Genomic DNA, 18,025 nt, shown 5'->3' on the forward strand with positions numbered 1-18,025 from the left:
CGCTGCTGTCTCTCCCACCCTCATCTTCTTCTGCCGCTGTCTCTCCTGGTGCCGTCTCTCCCACCGCCATCTTCTCCTGCCGCTGTCTCTCCCGCTGCTGTCTCTCCCACCCTCATCTTCTTCTGCCGCTGTCTCTCCTGGTGCGGTCTCTCCCACCGCCATCTTCTCCTGCCGCCATCTTCTCCCACTGATGTGTTCTTCCTCGCCTAAAAAAAACCCAAAAAACACAAGAGGCGGTCTCTCGGGGTGATGAGAGATAAGAGATGAGAGATGCCAGACAGTGGGTGACAACACAATGGAAGATGACAGCCACAGAAGAAGAGCGGCTTTTTTTGTTGTTGGATTTAGCGGGTTACCAGCGGCGAGGAAGAACACAGCATTGGGAGAACACGGAGGCAGGAGAGACGGCGGCAGGAGAAGACAGCTCAGGGGGGAGAAGACAGCTCAGAGCTATTGTTCCTCCGGTCTTCCTCCTTTTTCCTCCGGTCCACCTCTGGCTCCTTCATCCCCCGCTTCTTCCTCCAGTCTTCTCCTCCTTCCTTCTTCAGTCTACCTCCGGCTTCTTCTTCCCCCACTTCTTCCTCCGGTCTTCTCCTTCGGTCTTCCGCCAGCTTCTTCTTCCCCCGCTTCTTCCTCCGGTCTGTTTTTACTTCTTCCTCAGCCGCCGCGACCCACTGAAGATACATAAACAACCCTCTTCCGACGCTGCGGCCCGCCGATCTGTCCACTTCCATTGCACACATTTCATATATAACTATGGGGCATGGCCACCGGATGGCGTAATCTGGAGACCACGCCCCCTTGTGACATCACAGACCCATCATGCCCCGGTGGGGGTGGGGTCTCTGGATAATGTCATCCGCTCCATTGCAGCATTGGAGGAGGTTCTTTTTTACATTTTCAACAGGTCGGCGGCAGAAGCGGCGGCAGAGGGCGAAGAAGACCGGAGGATGAAGTGTGGAAGAAGAAGCCGGAGGAAGAAGGAGAAGACTGGAGGAAGAAGCGGGAGAAGTAGAAATTTTTAATAAAGGACTTGTACCCCATACCCATTCACATAGGGGGGGACTATTTGGGGGCCCCCTTGTTAAAGGGGGCTTCCAGATTCTGATAAGCCCTCCACCCACAGACACCGAAAACCATCGGCCAGGGTTGTCAGGAAGAGGCCCTTGTCCTCATCAACATTGGGACAAGGTGCTTTGGGGGGGCCCCCAAAGCACCCTCCCCATGTTGAGGGCATGCGGCTTGGTACGGTTCAGGAGGGGGGGGGACCCACGCCAATTTTTTTTTTGAATTTTGGCGTGGGCTTCCCCTTAAAATCCATACCAGACCCAAAGGGCCTCCTATGTACTGGGGGGGAGGGGGACCGCACGCCGTTTTTACATTACAGCTGCAAGCAAGGCAATACATTAAAGCTGCGAGCAAGTAGAAATGTCATTATTGCTGCGGCATGTTCTACACATCGCACAGATTTGCATGTCCGCCCAGTTGAAGTCTTAATTTACTTTAATGGGGCGCTATTAAATGTAGAGTGCCCATACTTGCCAGGAATCTTAGTAGATGACCCTCAGTCTGTTAGACAGTGTAATAACTATGCCAAGGTAAAAGAACTGAGTTCTGTACCACTAGACTGGAATCAACACATACAGTGCCTTGAAAAAGTATTCATGCCCCTTGCAATTTTCTACATTTTGTCATGTTACAACCAAAAATGTAAATGTATTTTATTGGGATTTTATGTGATAGACCAACACAAAATGGCACATAATGGTGAAGTGGAAGGGAAATGATAAATGGTTTTCAACATTTTTTACAAATAAATATCTGAAAAGTATGGCGTGTATTTGTATTCAGCCCCCTTTACTCTGATACCCCTAACTAAAATTTAGTGGAAGTTAAAGCTCCTTCACCCCCTCCTGGCACTTTCCCTTTTTGGAAAGCAGTTCAAAAGCTCTTGATTACAATGGAGTCTATATCCTCTGGAGTACAGTTCCCACAGTGCAGTGCTGCCTGATTCAGTCTATTGAACGCTTCCTACTCAGCAGCTCCTTCCTCATGCCGATACAGCTGTTAACCAGTTTAGCACAGCTACAGAGAGCAGCTGCAGCCAGTGTTTCTCTCACTCTCCATTCTTAGCCAAGCACCTTGCTACAGTAAGAAGTTAGAACCCCTGTCTGTGTTCCACCTGGGAGAGATTCTTTATTTTCTTCGTCCACCAAAATAGAAAGTGATGGGTAATCCAAAGTAACAGTTGTCACCAGAGCAGGACGTAATGGAAAACCTTTTAATAAGGACACCTGTTTCGGTGACAATTGTCCTCTGAGACAGGAAAAGAGGGGAAATATCTCCAACAGCAGAAAGTTAAATAATAGATATTATAAACACCCCACCTTTATTATACAGTAAGTGGTTATTAAAAGTTGAACTTCAGAATAAGTAAATATTGTCTGCATTCATCATGTGTATTTTTCCTTGAGTCTTGGTGTGCTCTGCATATTTTCTCCAGATCTGTGCAGTCATCCAGTGTGAGACTTTCCCTCTGTGTAGGAGCTTCCTGTAATAAAGACCGCTCACTGCTGCTCTCTCCCCTTGTGCAGGGTGACCGGTCTTGTCTCCGCCCCCTCCTGTAGTTTTCTGCAGGCAGCCTATAGTGGGTTGAACCTGCTGGGCCCCTCCCACAACTCTGATGATGTCACCGCTACCCGTCCAAGGTAATATCTGGCTTTGCAAAGGCATTTGGCACACACAAACTACATTAATATTCTTTGTGACTATGGAGGAATATATTTAGAGAAACATTTTTGTGCTCTGAGTTTAGCTTTAAATAGCACATGGAGCTAAAAAAAAAAAAAAAGAGTTCTTCTTTAAATATATTAACATTGCAGTCTGAAATGGGAGCCAGTGGCCTGTCCCTGGTATGACTCCATTGCTCCTTTTCTGCTCCCGCGCCGCGGAGCCTCTGACCTCACTCTCCATCCCTCACCTTACAGCAGACAGTAGCTCAGCTGCTCACGCCTGCCAAATATAAAGGCACAGCGTTGCCAAACTCTTCGGTAAAATGCAGAAATATACAGGGCAATTTATTATTAGTCTGACATCATGGGAAGCCCTTGAAACTCCACTCCATACTTTATAATGTGTGAGACATTTCCTCTCTTTGCTCCTCATAAATTGCAGAAGTTCAAAGGTTGTGCAATGTGTGTGGGGTGCAGAAATCCAAGGTCAACAGTGCCATCTAGTGGTGAAAAGGCAAAATGCTGTGCAACATAAAAAGAACAAGCAATATACTGTACTTTTTTTAAGCTGTACATATGGTTATGTAATTTTAACCAATTGAGTACCAGACCTTTATATACCCTTTTATTTATTTACCCGTTTGTTTGTGTTTTTAGACAGAGGTTTTTTTTTTGGTGGTATTAAATATCTATTAAGTTTTGACCGAACATTTTGAAAAAAAAAACCCAAAAACCTTGCTTTACTTTCTGTACAAAACATATAAAATTGCTAGGACAAGTGACCAAAATGGAAAGTAGATACCACAAGCTGATCTATTGTTTAGCCACATTTTTTTGGAAATGAAGAACCATGTTGGTATTGAGGGAGTTTGGTAATGGTGCATTAGATACAACACTTCATTACTATATAGGCCATGCACTGAAGGAGAGGAAGTGAATGGGGTTAAAGCAGGATTGAACCCAAAAGCAAAAATGTAATGTAATGCCAATCATTAGAAGTGGTGGCTGCATTGGTTTTGTTTTTTTCCCGTTTTTACCTGGTGATCTGGCAAGTAACACACTTCCTATAGTAGAGTGGCTACACTCTGGATGAAGGGGCACAGGGGGGACCTTTGGACAGCAGCACTGTTAATCGGGGGGGGGGGGGGGGGGATATCGTTAGATAAACTAGCAGACTGAGACACACTGATACAAACTCTAGCTAACACTTTATAAGCAGTTACAGCAAACAGTTTTGTTCCTTTTGGGATAAAGGTTTTACATAAATGAAAGCTGATTAATGTAAGCACCCTGTCAGTGGTAAGTGGTTTGTGTCATTCCTCTACAGTGCCTTGAAAAAGTATTCACACCCCTTGAAATTATCCACGATTTGTCATTCACAACCTAAAAAATAAATGTATTTTATTGGGATTTTATGTAATAGACCAACACAAAGTGACACATAATTGTGAAGTGAAAGGGAAATAATAAATGATTTTCAGTTTTTTTTACAAATAAATATGTGAAAAGTGTGGTGTGCATTTGTATTCAGCCCCCCTGAGTCAATACTTTGTAGAACCTCCTTTCACTGCAATTACAGCTGCAAGTCTTTTTGGGGATGTCTCTACCAGCTTTGTACATCTAGAGAGTTTAGCTGAACACTGTGCAGAGGTCGCACTACACTAACGTGTAAATAATGTAGCTGCCTGCGGTAGTGATAGGATCAGGAAAACACCACCAACCTTCTACAGGTAGCTTTAGATCTGATATGAGAGGAAGGGCTGGGCTCTCAAAAGTACACATTAACTCTTTTACATGTGTGAATGCAATTATTAGCTATCACAGAGTTCACTAAGCACAGAGCCACTCTGATTGGCTCTGTGCATTTTGCCTGTGATCAGTGCTGTCTAATGACAGCAGGATTACAGGCATTGCACAAACAAGTAGTAAACAGAGCTCTATTTTAAAACGCCAGAATATCAGTACCATCAGCCCACCTTTTTAAAACATATGGAGGCAGGCAAGTGGTTAAAGATACATATGTGGCTTTGTCACTTGAAAGGGAAACTGTCATGATAGAAATATGGGAGCTGCCATTGCTGTCTTGCTTTTCAAGGTGCATGCTCCGTGGCTGGCATTCTTTACGCTGATAGGCGCAGTAGTTCTTGGCTTTTTGTGCAAAAAAAAACGAGCCAAATACTAACCGCTTCCTGCTCACCCACAGTAGTTGTAGTGTGAGCGGGCGGCAGTTCCAGGTGACGTACCTGTACGTTGCGGCCTTTCTTCCAGGTTTGCTTCTGCTGTGATTGGACACAGCATGAGTTTGGCAGCTGATTTCAGCCAATGAATTAGGCTGAAGTCAGCTGATCAGCTGTGGCCAATTATACACAGAGTTCTGTGTTTACAAAAACACAGAACTACAGTATGTGTACTGTGGACAGCGATAGTAAAGTAAAAGCAGCACATATAACACACATTACACACTGTTAGGCACACAGCCCTTTAAATGCCCCTAGATGTTAACCCCTTCCCAGCCATTGTCATTAGTACAGTGACAGTGTACAGTATTATCACTGAACACTCTATTAGTGTCACTATTGATGTCAGTGTCAGTGTACCTCACCCTGCCAGCGTCAGCTAGCTCCAGATTGCCCGCCACCCTATCACAGTCACACTATAAGTCGCTGATCGCCGCCAATACCAGTATAGTGTCATACCAAAGTAAATTCCAGTGTATATATACCAAAGTTTGTAGACGCTACAACTTTTGCCCAAATCAATTAATATACACTTATGCCGCATACACAAGATCGGAAATTCAGCCAACAAAAGACCGATAAGAGCTTTTGGTCGGAAAATGCGACCGTGTGTATGCTCCATCGGACTTTTGCTGGTGGAATTCCAGCCAGCAAAAGATTGAGAGCAGGTTCTGAATTTTTCGGTCGGAAAAAGTTCCTATCCGAAAATGTGATCGTCTGTACAAATTCCGACGCGCAAAATTCCTACGCATGCTCGGAAACAATTCGACGCATGCTCGCAAGCATTGAACATCGTTTTCTCGGCTCGTCTTAGTGTTGTACATCACCGCGTTCTTGATGGTCGAAAGTTCAGAGAAATTTTGTGTGACCGTGTGTATGCAAGGCAAGCTTGAGCGGAATTCTGTTGGAAAAACCGCTTGTGCGGCATGATTGATTTTTTATTTTTTATTTTTTTATACCAAAGACGTGTAGCAGAATACATTTTGGCTTAAATTAATTAAGAAATTCAATTTTTTTTATTTTTTTTTACTAGCTATGTTTTATAAACACAAAGTAGAAAATATATCAAACTCATTCACGAAGAGTTACTATATTTATTAAGGCACCTACTCAAATATGTTCTGCCTATTTCATGCTGTTACGATGCAAATCTACGTTAATCACTTCAGCCCCGGAAGGATTTACCCCCTTCCTGACCAGGCCTTTGTTTGTGATTCGGCACTGCATCGTTTTAACTGACAATTGCGCGGTCGTCCGGCGCTTTACCCAAACAAAATTGATGTGCTTTTTTTTCCCACAAATAGAGTTTTCTTTTAGTGGTATTTGATCACCTCTGCGGTTTTTATTTTTTGCGCTATAAAAAAAAAAAAAGTGACAATTTTGAAAAAAAAAAAAAATATATTACTTTCTGTTATAAAGCAATGAAAAAAATGTAAAAAAACAAATGTATTCATCAGTTTAGGCCGATATGTATTCTGCTACATATTTTCGGTAAAAAAATCCCAATAGGTGTATATTGATAGGTTTGCACAAAAGTTATTGCGTCTACAAAATAGGGGATAGATTTATGGCATTTTTATTATTTTATTTTTTTTACTAGTACAGTAATGCCAGCGATCAGTGATTTTTAGTGGGACTGCGACATTGCGGCGGACAGATCGGATACCTAACTGACATTTTGGACACTTTTTTGGGAACCAGTGACACTAATACAGTAATCAGTGCTAAAAATATGCACTGTTATTGTACTAATGACACTGGCAGAGAATGGGGTTAACATCAGGGGCGATCAAGGGGCTAAATGTGTTCCCTGCAGGTGTTTTCTAACTGTATGGCGGACTGTGTGACTCGGGAAACACACAGATCCATCTTCCTGCATAGCAGAAAGACAGGATCCTGAGCCGACGTACACCTACGGCAATTTGCGGGCTCGTGCCAACTTGCCGCAGTATATTTATGACGGTTGGTCGGCAAGTGGTTAAACTGTTTATGGTTATGATTACATTTTGCTATGCTTGTCCTTTACTTTCAATAAATAAATACTTTCAATGGGGGAAAAAAATATAGTTTTTTTTTTTTCAAAATTTTCAGTCATTTTTTGTTTATATCGCAAAAAATAAAAAACAGTGGGGATCAAACACCCATGCAGTGTCACACGGGAGGAGGTCAGCTGCTCCTCCAAACCTGGAGGTGCAGGGAATTGTGAGTGGTTATGAAGGAGCAATGAACTGCAAGCGGGAGCTCGTAAGGCCCCTTTCACACTGGGGCGGTGGGGGCGTCGGCGGTAAAACAGCGCTATTTTTAGCGTAGCTTTACCGTCGTTTTAGCGGCGGTATTCGGCCGCTAGCGGTGCGGTTTTAACCCCCGCTGGCGGCCGAAAAAGGGTTAAAACTGCTCGCATAGCGCCGCTATAGCCGCGGTATAGCCGCGCTGCCCCATTGATTTCAATGGGCAGGAGCGGTGAAGGAGCGGTGAATACACCGCTCCTTCACCGCTCCAAAGATGCTGTTTGCAGGAGTTTTTTCTCACTCCTGCCAGCGCACCGCTTTCACACTGAAGAAACAGCAGCGGCAGTTTTAGGTCGGTTTGCAGGCGCTATTTTTAGCGCAATAACGCCTGCAAACCGCCCCAGTGTGAAAGGGCTCTAAGAGTAGTATGAGGGGGTCAATAAGGGATCCTTTCCAGAGACAGTCATTTTGCTGTCAACAAGGTGGCAGTGTCTCTTTAAGTGTTCCTGAACATACTTTTCCTCAAACTGATCCCTAATGGTTCTTGGCTCTAACACCTAATGGAAATCTGTATTAAGTATGTACACTAGTGGAAAAAATTGTAGACACTTACGAAAAATTGGGGATTTGTCTAATGTGGAGTGACAAAAAGTGCTTGCTTGCATGGGATTTCACTCTGCACCCTTTTCCCTCCCCATCTGGGACAGTGGGCCCTTTAAAAAATGAGCCCCACTGCTTCCAGAGAAGTCCACCAAATCTCATTGGCCCTTTCCTACCTGCCCTCAGGTGAGCAGGAATATTTAAAGGGCCATCGTCCCTTAAATTACATTGTATATTAGAATTCATTTCTACCAGTTTAAACACCTGGGAAAGGCAGAGGCAACCCCATGAAGGTGTGGACAAAATAATTGTGCTCCCTTTTACATGGGATTGCACTCTGCACCCTTCCCCCCCCCCCCATCTCCAAACACAATAAACAAACAATGAACACCACACTCAAATATTGGCATAAATTGGCCATGGCACTTTTATTGGTTTTCAAATAAATTCATAACTTTTCATAACCATATCACAATTCTAAATCAAATAATCATTCACAAAATTGCTTAGCCTTTATGACTCAAGCAAATTACATTTCATCAATTTTATAATAGCAAGTCCCCACAAAGTCAGGGCTTTACCCATTTAATGGTCAAAGGACCAACCTACCCCAAACCCGCGGCCGTTTCAATCATGCTCTGCAACCCCTAGTTGAAAATGTCCAGGCCTACATCGGAGAGATGGACCAAATCCTCCCGATACAAGCCCTGAAAACCACCCTCCAAATCGAAATGCCGAAAAGATAACCCCCCTATAAGAGGCATGAACTCCTCAACTGAGTGATTCACCGTCTTCCTTATTTTCTCAAAATTCTTAAACTCGACCACCATAGTAGTCTGGGAATGATATCAGAAAAAACGATAGTTGTGTTTGGAGATGACATGCTCAAATGGTGCAGGTCATGTTTGACCTTGTAGATCAAATCTAAGGTCTTCTATGACCCACATCATTCCCACCAAGGTGAATAATCAACACCGAAGGTGATGGCCACACTAAATATAACTTAGAAATATAATAATATAAATTAGATCATTGCAAACCTCTTATGCCACGTACACACGTTCGGACTTTTCGGCTACAAAAGTCCGACAGCCCGTCCGACAGACTTTAGACAGACTTTCGACGGACTTTCAACAGACTTTCTAACGACCGGACTTGCCTACACACGATCACACCAAAGTCCGACGGATTCGTACGTGATGACGTACACCGGACTAAAATAAGGAAGTTCATAGCCAGTAGCCAATAGCTGCCCTAGCGTTGTTTTTTGTCCGTCGGACTAGCATACAGACGAGCGGATTTCTGGGTCCGGCCGAGTTATGACGTAAAGATTTGAAACACGTTCCAAATCTAAAGTTCGGATTTGCGACTGGAAAAGTCCGCTGAAGGTCCGGCGAAGCCCACACACGATCGGATTGTCAGCCAGATTTGGTCCGTCGGACAAGTCCGGTCAAAAAGTCCGACCGTGTGTACGCGGCATTACTCCTTTCCACAGAATGGTGCAAGTTGCAGGATTGAGATTTAAGTTAGCAGTATGGCAGCGATGAGATGCCCATTTATGCGACCAGAAAATTTAAGAATGTCCAATTATCCAAACATTTTTTCTGACCTAAAATTCAAAGCAAAAGGTTAGGGCGGACATAAATATGATAACGCTTAGATTCCTATCTTCCCAGCTTCCCGATCAAGGACTCATCAAGCCCAAGTCTGGCTGCTTCCGTTGCAGCCCCAAAATGAAAGGAATGGGGTGTGAAAAGGAATTCCTGCAAACCTAAACACTGAAACAAATTGAAATTTGGTCACAGGAGAACCATCGGCATGAATGAAAAATTGACCTGAACTAACAGGACTACAGGTTAAGAATTGATGAATTAACCCAACTGGACAAATAGCTGGATCTGAACACGAAAACAACGCAATCCAAGCGCCCTTGCACTGCTGGTCAGTTTTGGATTTGGCAATAAGTATTTTCACTGATGAATCCCCGACCAGTACATGATGGGACAACAAACCTGAACAGCCTTTCTTATTACTAGGTACCATTTCCGATAGCTGAAAAGCCCCGAAAAATGCTATTACATACAAAGCTCTAAAAAGCAGAGCTTCATATGATGAATAGCAGACTGCTGACACAACTGAGGCGACATGCTCCTCCGCTCTGCCCGCGGATACCAACACTGTACCCGCTGCTCTCTCACGCTCCGGGGGCCGGCTACGCTATAACCCATGAGGCTGGCGTGGTCCGCCTGCTGCCGCCGCTGCTCTCCGCTGTCGCCTGGCTGGCCAGGGGGCAGTCACAGATACGCTGACCTCTTCTGTCATAGCAACCTGCTGAGAGCCTTCCGTCGCTTCTTCCAAACAACGCCTTAGCCATACCTCTCCACCGCTGGCTGCTGCCCTCTCCAAAAGTTGCCTGACGAGCGTCTCCATGTCCCGAGGTATGCGGTATTAAATCTCTTCTTTATCCGAACCTTTGACTGGCAGACAGAATTCTGGGACAGTAGGCCCTTTATATAATGAGCCCCATTGCTTCCAGAGAATTCCACCAAATCTCATTGGCTCATTCCTACCTGCCCTCAGGTAAGCAGGAATATTTAAAGGGCCAACCAGTTTAAATACCCGGGGAAAGGCAGAGGCAACCCCATGAAGGTGTGCCCAAAATAATTGTGCCCCCCTTTTACATTCTCCAAAAAGTGCCAAAACTTATCACATTATATATCAGTTTAATCCAATTTAGTGAAAATAAAAGATGTGCCCTTACCGGATAGCTAAACTCCACGTCTTAGGAGCCTAGTAAGACATAGATTCACACATCGAGAATCCATGTATCAGAAACAAAGGAAAATGGAGTTGAGGCCAACCTTGCTGATTTCTCCCTTTCCTGCAGGATGAGTGCGGCCAACTTGAAGACGGTCTCACTGACCACATTTGGCCTCTTATATCTGCCCCTGCAAAAACAAGGAGATGGTCAGTCCCAGCTGAGTGATCCCGACTAATGCCTGGTTGGGATCACTCAGCTGGGGCTGACCATCTCCTTGTCTTTGCAGAGGCAGATAGAAGTGGCCAGTGAGATCATCTTCAAGTTGGCCGCACTCATCCTGCAGGAAAGGGAGAAACCAGCAAGTATGGCCTCAACGCCATTTTCGTTTCTTTCCGATGGGTGGATCCTCCATGATGTGTGAATCTATGTCTTACTAGGCTCCTATAACATGGAGTCTAGCTATCCGGTAAGGGCACATCTTTTATTTTCACTGTGGAAGGTGCACTTTGGGTGTTTCTGTCATCTATTATCCCACGAGACACGATTTCAAGGATTTATTCATTTTTGGACACTTTATGGACTGATCATTATTATTCAGTTATTATATTGTTCACAAGTTATTAGCACAGCAATATTTTTGTTTTTCATGTTTTTACCAAAGTGTTCTGTTTGCCAGCTGCTTTTTTTGTTATTCATCACTACTATTCACCTGCGCAATTACTAGATCTCTCTTTCCATAATCCAATTTAGTGATGGATAACAATGTTACTCTATTTATTCAAATATATTCAAACAGGAATGGTATATCCTTTTCAATGGCATCCCTAGGGGGGGGCAGCACTTTCACATTTTTCTACAAGAATTATACTTTTTTCTCCCCGCACTCTGTGTGAGTACAAATGTGCCGAAGGACTTCTATACCCAAGAGACCCCCCCCCCCTCCCACAGCTGATACAGAGCCCAACAGTACAGCTGCACATACGCCATAATGGTGGCACTAGAGGGTGAGCCCAGACACTTGGGAGGTGGACCGAAGTTCTGCTTTAAAGGAGAAGTATGTTTTTTTATTTTGCACATTCATACTTACCTAGTTGGATGCTGCATCTGTCACCTGATGCCTCTGCATTAAGAACCGAGCGATCGAACACCACCGATGGCTCGGTTCTCACAGATCCCCAAGTGGAGAGCTGCTGACTGTCAGTCAGCAGCTCTCCACTCTGCTCCTCCACGCTGAGCTTTGGAGGGGCGGGGAGCGGCTGTCTCAGGCTTTCAGCAGCTCGCTGAGAGGCTGAGACAGGCATCAGTCCAGGCAGCTGGTGGATCAGACTTTATTGTCGTGATGACGTGGTGCCTGGACTGATTCCTGTGACGTCAGCAGATGTGACATCAGCAAACGTCTGCTGAAAATGGGTCACAGGAGAGCAAAACGAATTGCATTCCTGTGATCCATAGGAGAAGCCCAGCCAAAAGGAGCCCAGGCTGGACTTCTCCTTTAAAGAATAAAGAATCACATACAGAACCTCATGTTAGATTTTCTCCATGTGTAATGACATGTACAGGATCTCACAAAAGTGAGTACACCCCTCACATTTTTGTAAATATTTTATTATGTCTATTTTCATATGACAACACTGAAGAAATTACACTTTGCTACAATGTAAAGTAGTGAGTGACTTGTCTTTGTACTCCTCACCTGATTGCCGCCACACACGCTTGACACCATCTGAACCTAATAAGTTTATCTTGGTCTCATCAGACCACAGGACATGGTTCCAGTAATCCATGTCCTTAGTCCGCTTGTCTTCAGCAAACTGTTTTGGAACAACAGCCAAGCAGACCAATTTGATGCAGTGCGTGGTGTATGGTCTGAGCACTGACAGGCTGACCCCCCACCCCTTCAACCTCTGCAGCAATGCTGGCAGCACTCATAGGTCTATTTCCCAAAGACAACCTCTGGATATGACGCTGAGCACGTGCACTCTACTTCTTTGGTCGACCATGACGAGGCCTGTTCTGAGTGGAACCTGCCCTGTTAAACCACTGTATGGTCTTGGCCACCGTGCTGCAGCTGTTTCAGGGTCTTGGCAATCTTCTTATAGCCTAGGCCAGTGATGGCGAACCTTGGCACCCCAGATGTTTTGGAACTACATATCCCATGATGCTCAACTACACTGCAGAGTGCATGAGTATCATGGAAAATGTAGTTCCAAAACACCTGGGGTGCCAAAGTTCGACATCACTGGCCTAGGCCATCTTTATGTAGAGCAACAATTCTTTTTTTCAGATCCTCAGAGTTTTTTGCCATGAGGTGCCCTGTTGAACTTACAGTGACCAGTATGGGAGAGTGAGAGTAATAACACCAAATTGAACACACCTGCTCCCCATTCACACCTGAGACCTTGTAACACTAACGAGTCACATGACACCGGGGAGGGAAAATGGCTAATTTGGCCCAATTTGGACGTATTCACTTAGGGGTGTACTCACTTTTGTTGCCAGCGGTTTAGACATTAATGGCTGTTTGTTATTTTGAGGGGACAGCAAATTTACACTGTTATACAAGCTGTACACTTACTACTTTACGTTGTAGCAAAGTGTCATTTCTTCAGTGTTGTCACATGAAAAGATATAAAATATTTACAAAAATGTGAGGGGTGTACTCACTTTTGTCCATCATGGTTATTGCTTCCAAAGGAACCAGAAATGAGGACAGATTTCTATTATTGAGCTGACAATGGACAGTCTAAGGCAGTGGTTCTCAAACTTACTAGTGCCGTGACCCCTTAATAAAATTTCCCAAGTTGTGGGGACCCCTAACAGTATTATTATTTTCATAGCGTGGGTTGTCAGCACCCAAGGAAAGACAAGTAATTTGCGCCCCTAACCCATAGACATTTAGCGCTCCCCCAATCCCTTCCACTCTTACAGTATTAAACCCCTTATGGTACATTTCAGGATGTACCACTCTCTTTGTTCCTTTCTTTCCCTTTTATCTCTCTCTCTATCCTAATTTCTTGTTTTTTTTCTCCATCCCCCTCTCTAGCCGTCTTTCTTGTTCTTGCTCTTATTTTTTTCTCTCCCTTTTTCTTTGTCTTCCACCTCTTTTCCTCTCCCTTCCACCTATTCTCTATTTTTACTCCTTGGTGGGGGAAATGGGATGAGGGGCAGTGCTGGGAGGGTTCTGATCAGCCAACTTGGGTGCTCTTGATCAAGGTCATCTGCTGATCTGAGAACTGTAGTGGGGACTTTTAATCGCAAATCTAATCACCGGTAGTGTTACTCTCACTGTGTCTCCAGCTCTGTGGTGTCTCACAGCAGTGACACCTATGCCGAAATCAGGGGATAGGGTCTCCTCCAGCCCCTCCAACTTCACATTCCTCACCAGTCAGCTGACCTCTAGTCTCTGCACCCCAGCCATCCTGTTAACTGAATGGGTGGCTGCGAAGAGGCTGAGTGGGCGGCCGCAGGCTTCAGGAAAAGCCCAGTTGGGCGGCCACGAAAAAGCTGAGAGAGTGGTGCAGGCATCAGGAACAGCCCAGGATTCAGTGACCCCAGGCAAATCGTCATTTGACCCCCAAGGGTATCCCGACCCCCAGGTTGAGAACCACTGGTCTAAGGCTATATTCACAATGTAAACCAGAATTTTCAAATGTAGAGCTGCCCACTGGGGTATAAAGGAATGATTTGTAAAGCTAAAGAAAGAAGTTGAAATCCTTGACACCGGAGGTGAAAATACCTGAATGTCTTCCTAATACTACATTCTCTTTATGTCCTGGAGCAGATTTTACCCCAGGGGTTGTGTTCACTGAAAGAAAAGCTAAAGCAAGTTTTTTTTGTTGTTTTTTTATTGAAATATAAAATCCATTCATAAAAACATTTGATAAATATCTATAGTAACATCAAAAATGGCTATAAAACATACAAATACAAAAATGCAGAGCATTTTTTTGAATGGCATCCGAGTCAAGCGGCCGACCTCCTGTGTTCAGAATGCAGCAAGACAGCTGCTTGGCACAGGACCCAGAAGCAATTGGAGATCACTGGAGTAGTGGTGTGCACTCGGTGATAAGTGATATGTAACTATGTATAAAACATCAATACCTGGAATTCCTCTTTAAAAATAGCTTGTCAAGTAAAAAGTTTGGGTAAACTACATACCTGTTAAGAAGAAATAGGATACTTACCTATCCCTTTCCCGCCACTATTTAAAGTGATTGTAAAGGGTTTTTTTTAATAACAAGCATGTCTAAACTAACCTGCTCTGTGGAATGGAAATGCACAGAGTGGCCCCGAACCTCTTCTTTTTGGACGCTCCTGGCCCCTCCCCTCTGTCCAGTTCCCATAGGAGCACTCGTGCTTGCACCCAAACCCCGCTGCTGCGTCCATTGACACAGACTGTGGGCCTTGGCCCCGCCCCCCCCGTCACTGGCTTTATATGACAGCACTGGGAGCCAAAGGCTCCTGGTTCTCCAGCAAAGCCAATGAGACCGGGAAGTGAGGGGAGAGAAGAGCTGCAGACGTGCACGGCCCTGGATCGAATTAGGGCTCAGGTAAATAAAAGGGGGGGGGGGGAATGCTGACACCTAAACATGTTTTACCTTAATGCAAGGAATCTATTAAGGTAAAACATGTTTAGGCTTTATAACCTCTTTAACTCTGTTCTGTTACATAATAGGTGAAGTCGAAAAAAGACACAAGTCCACCAAGTCCAACCTATGTGTGTGATCATATGTCAGTATTACATTGTATATCCCTGTATGTTGTGGTCGTTCAGGTGCTTATCTAATAGTTTCTTGAAATTATCGATGCTCCCCGCTGAGACCACCGCCTGTGGAAGGGAATTCCACATCCTTGCCGCTCTTATGCCCTGTACACACGGTCAGACTTTCTGACGGAATATGTGTGATCGGAGCTTGTTGTCGGAAATTCCGACCGTGTGTAGGCTCCATCGGACTTTTTCCATCGGAATTTCCGACACACAAAGTTTGAGAGCATGCTATAAAATTTTCCGACAACAAAATCATTTCCTTTAAATTCCGATCGTGTGTAGACAAATGCGACGGACAAAGTGCCGCGCATGCTCAGAATAAATTAAGAGACGAAAGCTATTGGCTACTGCCCCGTTTATAGTCGCCGTACGTGTTTTACGTCACCGTGTTCGGAATGATCGGATTTTCCGACAACTTTGTGCAACCGTGTGTATGCAAGACAAGTCTGAGCCAACATCCGTCGGAAAAAATCCATGGATTTTGTTTTTCGGAATGTCCGATCAATGTCCGACCGTGTGTACGGGGCATTACAGTAAAGAACCCTCTAAGTAGTTTAAGGTTAAGCCTCTTTTCTTCTAATTTTAATGAGTGGCCACGTGTCTTGTTAAACTCCCTTCTGCAAAAAAGTTTTATCTCTATTGTGGGGTCACCAGTATGGTATTTATAAATTGATATCATATCCCCCCTCAAGCGTCTCTTCTCCAGAGAGAATAAGTTCAGTGCTCACAACCTTTCCTCATAAATAACATCCTCCAGACCCTTTATTAGCTTTGTTGCCCTTCTTTGTACTCGCTCCATTTCCAGTACATCCCTCCTGAGGACTGGTGCCTAGAACTGGACAGCATACTCTAGGTGCGGCCGGACCAGAGTCTTGTAGAGCGGGAGAATTATCGTTTTATCTCTGGAATTAATCCCCTTTTTAATGCATGCCAATATTCTGTTTGCTTTGTTAGCAGCAGCTTGGCATTGCATGCCATTGCTGAGCCTATCATCTACTAAGACCCCCTTGTTGGTCTCCCAAAGTCCACTGGCAAACGAACACTAAAAGTGGAACTAAAGTCTAAAAAGAAAAGGCTTATGAGCAGGCGGGCTCTTTATTGCAGAAGAGACCTGCAATGTCCCTTCTGCAATAATATAAACATACCTGCCTGGTCACACTCTTCTTTAAAATATACACTGAGCTGCGAATGCACAGAAGTTGCATCATCTCACAACAGCCAATCAAGACAGCCAAAGACCCGGCACCCAAAAGAAGCAAGGGAGAAGATGCCAGCATTGGCAAGGGACCCCCGCGGATGTCGGACTGTTGGAGGGGAGGTGAGTATTGCAGATTTTCATTTTAAAGGAATGCGAATCTGCTTGGTCCCCTGCAGTGCTTACTGTTTCTGTTGTGAACTCCATGAATTACAGGAGATAGTAATGATGGGGAGGTTGGCAGGACAAAACAGTGAGAGCTGCGAGGGAAGAAGGAGATTGAGACTCCCAGAAGTGTCACTTTCCCAGCAGCGTTCATTTGTCGATTACTGAGGATCGGAGCAGAGTACCGCAGTGTGGGCTGAAGGAAAAGTAAGTATTCTGCTTCTTCTTTACAGGTATGTGATTTGCTTAAATATTTAACTTATTTAACAGGGTCTATTTAAGGTACATCTATAGAAATTATCTGTCCAGGGTCAAGAGGGAAATGATTTTTTCCATTGTAGGAATAAATTGACAGCAGCCTCCCTGCAGTCAGCTTTGATTGGGAACTAACATAAATAAAACTTGATGGGCATTGGCCTTTTTTATTTCTACTCTTCTTTGCTGTGTTACATTTAAAGTGAGGTATGCTGAAAAATGGGTGCGATATGTAAACTTCACATACAGGCACAGATCTACAGTGACAGAAGGACCCCAATCTGTAGAAGGTTGTCTGAACTTTGCAGAATCCTCAGTTCTTCCCGTCGTAATTCTTCCACTAAGGTAAGATGATGATTTGTTGTCTGTTCTTTTTTCAAAGCAGAGATCTGGGGGAAAAAACAAAAAAATAATAATATATATATATATATATATATATATATATATATATATATATATATATATATATAGAGAGAGAGAGAGATATATATATATCTCTAATATCTCTATCTCTATTCGTACACTATATTGTCAAAAGTATTGGGACGCCTGCCTTTACACACACATGAACTTTAATGGCATCCCAGTCTTAGTCCGTAGGGTTCAATATTGAGTTGGCCCACCCTTTGTATCTATAACAGCTTCAACTCTTCTGGGAAGGCTGTCCACAAGGTTTAGGAGTGTGTCTATGGGAACGTTTGACCATTCTTCCAGAAGAGCATTTGTGAGGTCAGGCACTGATGTTGGACGAGAAGGCCTGGCTCACAGTCTCCGCTCTAATTCATGCCAAAGGCATTCTATCAGGTTGAAGTCAGGACTCTGGGCAGGCCAGTCAAGTTTCTCCACTCCAAACTTGCTCATCCATGTCTTTATGGACCTTGCTTTGTGCACTGGTGGGCAGTTATGTTGGAATGGGAAGGGGCCATCCCCAAACTGTTCCCACAAAATTGGGAGCATGAAATCGTCCAAAATGTCTTGGTATGCTGACGCCTTAAGAGGTCCCATCACTGGAACTAAGGGGCCAAGCCCACACCCTGAAAAAACAACCCCACACCATAATCCCCCCTCCACCAAATGATTTGGA

The 18,025-nt window shown here is 44.3% G+C and overlaps 1 protein-coding gene across 1 annotated transcript in view; it reads right to left on the reverse strand.

The window, feature by feature from the left end:
- Positions 1-14,444: 14,444 nt before the first annotated feature.
- The window catches only part of SETD4 (SET domain containing 4), a 44,246-nt gene continuing 40,665 nt past the window's right edge, over positions 14,445-18,025 (reverse strand). The window contains exon 11 of the mRNA XM_073617187.1: positions 14,445-17,330. Within this exon, the coding sequence (XP_073473288.1) occupies positions 17,199-17,330 (132 nt within the window). The 3' untranslated portion in view covers positions 14,445-17,198. The remainder of the gene's footprint in view (positions 17,331-18,025) is intronic.

This window comes from Aquarana catesbeiana, linkage group LG02, assembly GCF_042186555.1.
Source record: "Aquarana catesbeiana isolate 2022-GZ linkage group LG02, ASM4218655v1, whole genome shotgun sequence".
In the NCBI taxonomy this organism is placed as follows: Eukaryota; Metazoa; Chordata; class Amphibia; order Anura; family Ranidae; genus Aquarana; species Aquarana catesbeiana.